The sequence below is a fragment of the Chaetura pelagica genome, unplaced genomic scaffold (genome assembly GCF_000747805.2).
Source record: "Chaetura pelagica isolate M959 unplaced genomic scaffold, ChaPel_1.0 scaffold92, whole genome shotgun sequence".
Lineage (NCBI taxonomy): Eukaryota > Metazoa > Chordata > Aves > Apodiformes > Apodidae > Chaetura > Chaetura pelagica.
Genome location: NW_009952404.1, coordinates 1,278,392 through 1,287,091, shown reverse-complemented (window position 1 = coordinate 1,287,091; position 8,700 = coordinate 1,278,392). Strand labels below are relative to the sequence as shown.

The 8,700-nt window shown below is 39.5% G+C and overlaps 1 protein-coding gene across 1 annotated transcript in view; it reads left to right on the top strand.

Annotated features, from left to right (window-relative positions):
* The first annotated feature begins 393 nt into the window (after positions 1-393).
* Positions 394-8,700, top strand: part of PTN (pleiotrophin) — a 19,475-nt gene continuing 11,168 nt past the window's right edge. The window contains exons 1-3 of the mRNA XM_010008202.1: positions 394-502; positions 2,004-2,177; positions 3,061-3,222. Of these exons, the coding sequence (XP_010006504.1) occupies positions 394-502; positions 2,004-2,177; positions 3,061-3,222 (445 nt within the window). The remainder of the gene's footprint in view (positions 503-2,003; positions 2,178-3,060; positions 3,223-8,700) is intronic.

Here is an 8,700-nt window from a genome sequence, read left to right as displayed (position 1 = left end):
CACAAAGTAAGTGTAATGTTTAGTTTTACATAGTAAATTATAACCAGAGGTCAGGGAAGAAGAGAAGAAGTTCCAGGCCCACCAGGAGCCTAGATTCTGACAGGTTTCTAGTAGGTGACCGGTAATTACCAGGCTTCCTGTGGCGAAGCTCATCCGTGACATCAGCATTGTAGATCAGGGATTTGGTGCACTGGCCAGAAAAGAATTGTTAAAAATATTTGCATTCTCTCTGGAATTAAGATAACTGGCCATTTTGCTGATGGCTAATTATCTGCTTTTGCCTTGTGGCCCTGAAGCAGAGCTTCCCAAAAATGCTGTAGCTACATTTGAGATGGGATCTCACTTTTTACGCTCTAACCAATCCTTTTTTCCTCTCTCTTGTTAATTCCCAGAATGCAACTACAACAACAGCAACGTCGAATGTTCACAGCTGCCCTCCTGGCACTTGTTTTCATTCTGGCAGCTGTGAGTACTACCGAGGCTGGCAAAAAAGAGAAACCAGGTAAGTTCCAGTGTAATTCAGAATTAATCCCTGAGTTAGGTTGCAAGTGTAGGAGGGTACCAACTGTCTCTGGTTTCATTACAAAATTCAGGTCATAAGTTAACCTTGTGACATACAGGGTAGGGATTTGTGGCTGTGACATGTTGATCTGTGTTAAACAGGAAAACAGAAAGTGGTTTCCATGAAAGCTGGCAGCTTGACAGCCCCAGAGGCTGAAGTTCTTAGATCACCACAGACTGGGTATTGCAAGGCGGCTTAAAATTTACTCTGGGAATAGGTTCCTGCTTGACTTAGGGAGAATGAAACTGAAGTGATGAAAGAGCAGTTATGTCACTTGTTCGGTGTAATGACAATGCTACACTAATGCTGTGTGATGTGGAAATCCTCTGACAAAGAATTGCACTAACTCGCTGCCGCAGATAGGCAGCTGGACATCCAGTGGTAATTGCTTTCTGTCAGTGATGAGCTCAAGCCTCATTATAGGAGAGACAGGCCTGGGGTGGAAAATTCATATCTATGAAACCCAGTTTTGCTGTTTTTAAGGAATGCATCTTTTGGTGGTTTTCTTAAGATCTTATTATTTAGAGGCTACTTACACACCAGTTAATAGGACTTGTTAGTCTGTCAGCGTTAGTGTTCCCACTAAAGAAAAAAAGAAAAGGTGTTTCTAACCAACGTGGCTTTGTGGAAATATGAGAAAATGTGAACGTAAATATACAAGAGGTAGAAGGAAAACTATTTTATATAAAGTCATTTAAAGTTATTTAGATGTGATGCATTTGGGGCCTAACTAAACATCTTTGTGAACCTTAGGTTTGATAACATTGCTGTCTGTTCTCATCAGACTTGGGTTTAAGGATTTAAATGAAATAATCATCCTTACTTTTGTCCCTAAGCAGCAAACCCACCTATATTAACAGCATTTTGAGTGTACTTTTCCATATAGTTTTTTCTTTGCCTTTGGAATTCTGATCATATTCTGACATAAACTATGGTATGGAATGCCAAGTGAAAAGTTTGTGCACTGTTCCCTGGAGGTGCTTAAATCCTCTGATACACAAGGTCAACATGTACATTTGTAATCTGTATAGTGTGTAGTCCTCTTCAGTTGGAACTGAAAACATTTGCATGCCATCGGCTACTGGAGACAGTGGAGTGCTCTTTCTAAGTGAGCCCTCCTGCATGTTTTGGTCAGTGGTCCCTGAGGGTTTCTAGCTGCTTCCCTGTTCTGAAGATGAGAATCCATTTGAGAATATCTAAGTGGACTAGTAGACATAGTAGTGGACCCGAATTTGAATTATTTGCCTGGCTTTGGAGTCAAAGAGGCTAACTGGGAAGAGGACACCAGACCTTTTGCTTTTGAAGCAATTGTTTTACTAATGCCTTCATTATTCACTCTTTCAGGTGCTATGACTATTCAGTGAAATTTAGGGACCTTCTCCATGGACTCTGGGTACTGACTGCTTCTCTTGCTTGGATTTTGTTCCTTGTCCTCATCCAGAGAAAAAGGCAAAGAAGTCTGACTGTGGCGAATGGCAGTGGAGCGTCTGTGTGCCCACCAGTGGTGACTGTGGCCTGGGAACGCGTGAGGGCACTCGCACTGGAGCTGAATGCAAACAAACCACCAAGACTCAGAAGTGTAAGATTCCCTGCAACTGGAAGAAGCAATTTGGAGGTAAGCATCACTCTCTTAAAGGTTTTTCTCTGGTTTTTACGTATTGTAAATTCCGTCTTCCAACAGCGTGCTGAAATCTGCTCTCCTGAGGTGTACAACCCTATTTAAGACAGCAATATAAATGTCATGTGTTCACTCACAGTTGCGAATCTCAGTGGTGGTTACCACAGGCTTTATGTGACCTTGTGATGTGCAGACCTTCATGATTTGCAGCATATGAAGCATGAGTGGCTACCAGTGTGAGCACCGAAAGGAGTGAATGAAGACCAGTGTATTTCATCTATATTACTCATCTCAGAAGGTTCATCTGTAACAGTTCAGAAAGATACATCAGATCTGTCCTGGACAAGATGTCTGTCCAGCAGTCAGATCCGATTACTCTTGCAAACTTGGCTTTTTCCTAGTAAACAGCTTGTATGGCTTTGATGTAATTGGGACCTTACCAAGGCAATCTGCCTTGACAAATGAATAGTTACACATAGTTCTTTAAACTATTCCATCATATTTGGTAAACTTTGACATCACACAAATGGAGGAACAAACTTATAGAATGTGAATGGTATTTCCCACTGCTGTTGTTTTGGGTTTTTTTTTTAAATATTATGTATTGTATAGTTGAATATATTTTTCTTTATATGACAATAATATAATATCCCTGTGAAAGCAAGAGGGTTCCATTGTAATATATTTTGGGGGGGCAGATGCTGCAATTATCGCTGCAAATCATCTTTAAGTTTTTCTTGGGTTTTCTTTCTTCAGTTGCATGATCCTTTTTTTCTACAAGCAATAGCTGTCCATGATATACCGTAGTAGACTCATAACATTTTTGTTTTCACACTCAATCATTCTTGTTTAAATATTGCCATTTATTTACTCATTGCAGCTGAGTGCAAATACCAGTTCCAGGCCTGGGGAGAATGTGACTTGAATACTGCCTTGAAGACTCGAACTGGGAACCTAAAGAGAGCCCTTCATAATGCTGACTGCCAGAAGACTGTCACAATCTCAAAGCCCTGTGGGAAGCTTACCAAACCCAAACCTCAAGGTAAATTCCATTTGTTGAAAGCTGAACGCTAGTTCATTTAAAACACTGATTTGTGTTGCCCTGTGTGCTTCAGTGGGAAGTCAGTAGCACAAGGGATTGTATTTTCATGGCCTTCCTTCAGTTCTGTACTGCTCCAATCTCCCAGCTGTCAGCAGACAACATTCCTGAGTTGTTTAGTCAAGGCAGTCTCACACACAAGAGGTGAGATGAAAATTAGAGCTTCAATTCGAACCTTAGACTACCTATACTGCTACTAGTTGGGTGATGCTCACGAGACCTCCAGGGTACAGATGCTCATCATAACTCATCTGTTGATGGGAACAGATCAATTATAGCATGAAAAAATCTCTCTTGATAAAGATACCTTTTATATAGCTTTTGTTTGGTATTGAATACTGACTACTTGAAAAAAAGGGCTGCTTTCCTTTGGGACAGGTAATATGGAAGGGATATTCTGCTCACTGCAAACTGAAAGAGGATATGTGGATGCTCTGCACCCCTGGGGTTGTATATCCTTTATACAAAGATAGAAGTGAATGTATATCTTACTTAAATATGAGTGACAGTGTAATTTCTAGTACACAGGAAGGCATATGACCTGCGTTTGTGTTTGCAGGTGTTCCTTAGACAAACAAGCCTTTTAATATACTATTTTGTTGAAGTAGCAGGTGTTATGTGCGTAGGATGATTTATAGTGGGAGCTAAAACTGTGAGATCTTGTTTGAGGTACAGCAGTTATGTGTTTTAAGTGAATTGTATAAGCTATGCTGTCTGGGCAACTGGTTGCTTAAAACCAGTTAGGTTTAACATGTTCCAAGCTCTGATTACTTGGATAATTATAAAAATAAATGTGATTAGGAGCAACAGGTGCAACTGAGACCAGCAATTTTTAAATTGTGGGTGGTGGTACACCACTGATCAGAGGAGCACCTGCAGGTAGCCTGCTCGTTGTGGGCAACCAGAGACATGTCTGATGAGGTTGCAGGTGCTCTGTGTGTGTGTGCATTCATTCATTTGCTTTGGGGGTGGAAGTGACTGGGTGGGAATACAGGAAGGGCTTTGAGCTGCATGATTCTATTGTTTATTAGGCTGGAGGGAAGGAATTTTTTTTTTGGGGGGGGGGAGCCTAAGTGGCATTCAGTTTATTGAATGGAGCTTCCTATTGTATTGCCAGAAGGCCTTGGCTGCTCTAGCCACTAGTAGCCCTCTGCCTTGTTCTGCTCCTGCTGGGTCCATATATTCTATCAACAGCTGTCAGAAAAGAGTAGAGGGGGACCAAGCAGAGCATTGCTGCAGCATTGTTTTGTGTGAGCAATGCTGTTGGATGGTACAGGGTCATTTTCAAGTCGTAGTTTCAAAGGGAGAGCTTGTGAAACTGCTGGATTTAACTGATTCTAGATATGAGTGAGTTATAGCTGAGAATGAAACTCAGATTGGAACTGACTGCAGCCAACATAGTTATGTGGCTTGATTTAATTAGGAAACCTGACTTAATTTGATTTGAAGGAATGCAAAGGGAGAAATAGGTACAAATGTAGGTTTGTGACCATAATAACTGTGGGCAGAAATTCCTCTCTCCTGATTTGCGTTGGAAATCTCACAGCATCTTCCTGCATGCCACCTGCTTGATCATCTGCTGTTGGCATTAGTAGGAGCAGCACGCATGGAAGTCACACACTTGAAGCCTGCCTGGGCCCTGTGCTAAAGATGATAAATCCATATTGAAGATCTGTGGGTATAACTACGTAGGAGCTACACTGGACAGTATGTTGGCAGCAGTAGGAGGAAGTTGAGTAAGAAATTAGGTCAAGCAGATAAATACTGTGTGAAATGTTTTACCCTACTGAACTTTATTTCTGAGTTAAAAATTTTAAGTGCTGACTTTTTAGCTGGAATTAGAGTATTTCTGTTTTCTTCCTGAGGTGAAGGAAATTACAGGTTGGAGGGAAGTCCCCACCCACATCTAGATAAAGGAAAAAAATAAATCTCATTTCATCTATAGTTAGAATAGGACCCAATTTAATTCTTCAGAGATGAGAAATAAGATCTAGATTATTGTCTAGGTAGTTGGGATGGACTACAGGTACATAATTACCTTCCCTTTTCACCCACAGCTGCTCTTCAATGACTTGAGACTACAAGAGAAAAAGGATATGATAAATAATTTAGAAGCAGCTTTTTTTTTTTTTTTTTTTTTCTTTTTTCTGAGGCACAGTCTTGTAAAAGTTCTGTATTGATATGCAGCTAGACATGTAAATTCTGCTTAAGAGCCTTTTGTTCCTACTGTGATTGCCTGGAGTAGCAGGGCAGTGTCACTCTGGCATTTGGGAGCTCTGGCAGCAGAATAATAAGTAAGGGGCTTATTGATTACAGGAATCTTTTCGGCCACTAAACATTTACCTTTCTGACTCGTGTGTGCTTCAAGATGAATCACTGAATTCATCTCTGATAGCTATAGGGTGGGAGACCCAAAACCAGATGTGAACTGACTGAAAATATTGCACTGAAAAATACCAGTATAATCAGAAAAAGGGTTGTTTTAATTATTTTCCTGACTAACCTCCTTTTCTGTGCTCTGCAATTTTTCTTCCATTAAGTCATGTTTGTAACCTCTACATTACATCACTTTTCCTTTTGATTTCATCTTGTAAACTGGATGAGTAAAATCCCCTATGTAGCTTCTCCAATCAGTTGTAGTCCTACAAATCCTCTGTTACTTTTTGTCACTTGCCATCTTTTAAAGCTAAAACCTCTGATTTAAGTGTTTTGTTGTATTACAATTTACCCATTACAAGAAAATTCTCTACTGGACTTACCTAAATTCATTCTATTATTGCAAAATCATTTTTGACATGAAGAGACTGGATTGTACACATTATTCCAAGCATGTCCTCTACAGATTTGTGTTGAAAAAGAGAACATAATTGTAATGTTTCCTTTGTTGTTCATTACACTCAATAAATAACCTCAATAGGTTTTTCTTTTGATCACTGCTTGCATGTGCAGTAGATATCTTTATCTTAGACCTTCACAATTCTCCCTAACTCTTACAATTTTTTAAATAAGTTAATTAATGTGGTCAGTTAGGGGCCTAAGAAGTTGTGTGAGTAAAGCAGATTATTTAATCTAAGATTGCCCAATGAAGTGTGGTGTATCAGATTTTACCTGATGTGTTTCCTGAGTGTGGCTTGGTGTCAGAAGTTTCTCTGTTCTTTGAGAAAAATACAAATAAATTGATGCTACCTGTAACTGCTGCTCTCCCCTTGTATATCCACCTTTCCAACTCATGAACATTCTGCAACTTTACTGGTAGGATGAATCCTGTATCTCTCCCACCTATTTCAAGATGACTGCTGTTTCATAGGAGTTTGAGTTGTGCTTAACAGAAAGGACAATTGTACCTGCAGAGAAATCCCAAGGGTTACATTTTGAAGATTTGCTGAGGAAAATTAATTTTTATTTTCTAGGAACTTCAATGAACTGTGGCAAAACTTTTGCTAAATTAAACCAGGAGCTACTCATTAACTTTGGGAATCAATGCCTGCCTCATAAATTGGTGATCTAAGTGTTCTTATGGATTTGTTTTATCATTAGTCAGCATGCATGGAAAAAGCCTAAATTTTTTTTTTTAAGCACTCTTGTAATCTTGGAAACTAATAAATAAATAAATAATTCTTTCCTTATTTGCAACTGATCTGTCGGAGTATTTTTCATTCAGAGTAGCTGATACTAGGTATGGATTGTAGTCTGCTATACATGGACATTTTGGACCTCACTGCTTGCTAGCGGACAGTTATTAGAGAAGCCCTGTATATATCAGATTTAATGGGGAGAGCAGATGATGAATCAGGAATTTGAATTGTATCTGGAATTCTGATGAGCTCTTTTCTCTTTAGCCTTGCTGAGGTGTTGTCAGATTGGAAGACAATAACTTGGTCCTGGGCTGCTGTGCTAAAGTGTAGCCAACACAGGATTAAAACGATTGCTTGTTCTTGAATATTGTGTATCTGGACAGAAAGGCTGTAAGCAATGTGACTGTGATATCCCAGACACCATGGTTTGTGTATTTAGTACACAAATGAGGTCATGAGAAAGCCTGTAACAAAGACTGGAAAAGATGAAAGGATAATTTAATCACAAAATCCCAGCAGAGGCAGCCACCTCTCTTCTAGCACACACAATTGCATATTCTAATCAATGTCTGCAAAGCTGGGGATGTTCAAGGTCTCCGTAAACTATCTTGACAGATGTGAAAGACTCAGGCACTTCTGTTGAGTGGCTGCTCTAATGGCCAACTTGCACTGAAGAGCAGAAAACACTTCCGACATACTCCATCTGGCCTATTTCACGGCCACCCAAACTTGACTGATGGTTGTTCAGGTTCCAGCCAACCAAAAAGTAAAAGAATGGGGTATTGTCAAGATTCAGGAAACATTTTGCTTTAACTGCTGAGAGAGGAGGAATTTATTTTTATCGAGCTGAGTTGCCTTAAAGACTTTATTTCTGTTCTCGCTCTTTCCATCACTCTAATTATTTCTCTTTCCTCATAATTCTTGTACTTTTAGCTATTTATTCTTCTGATTAAGATACAATTAAATAGAATAAGCAGTCTGCTTTTCTGCAAAGTACCCTTCATTTTTTTAATTTATGCTCATTTCTTACATCTTTTTCACCTGGCTGTATTTAGTTCTTTTTAATAAATGTCCCTTCCTGACTTTTTACCAATTTACGGTATACCTGAATCATGATTACTTTATCCTGTCTCAGTTCAGTCCTTGCCACAAAGGAAAACAATTCCAACGAAGGTTGGCAAACACTAACACTGCTTACACAACTGTTATCTTTGATAACTGGAGTGGCATCCAAAGATCACATCCACGAACGTGCAGCTTTGGAAAGGTTTTTCATGTGAAGGCAAGATTTCCCTGATTTTTTAGTGCCTGTAATCTCTTATTACACAGATCAGGTGTGGCATTTGAGGGTCTAAAAAGGTGTCAGTGCAGTTCCCTGTATTTGGCATGGTGTGCATGCTACTGCAGCTCAGGAAAGACTACACTCCATGTGTTTGTTTGTTGTTTTGTTTTTAATTCCATATCACTTGAAGGACTTAATGAGTTAGTGCAATACAAATAAGCTGCACTACACTGTTTTGTTTATCTAGCAATCTCTACAGGTAGCAATTAGCTAATCCTCTTATCACTCCTTGGAGCTGAGAAAGTAAAAGTTAAAGAAAGAAAAATAATAATTCGAAGTCTGAAAGGTTAAATGATTTTCCGGGTTGACACAGTATCGTTGGCAGGTTCAGACACTCAGTTAGGAGCTGTTTACTCTTGGGTCCGTGCTCTGACCAGTAGTTGCTGCTCCCCTTTTTCATAGTCTGTAATTAGAATTATTTACTTCAAGGTGAGTGTCTGAACTGTAGTCTTTAACGTCTTGACATTAGTAATCTCAGTGAACATAAGACAGTGTTTGAAACTG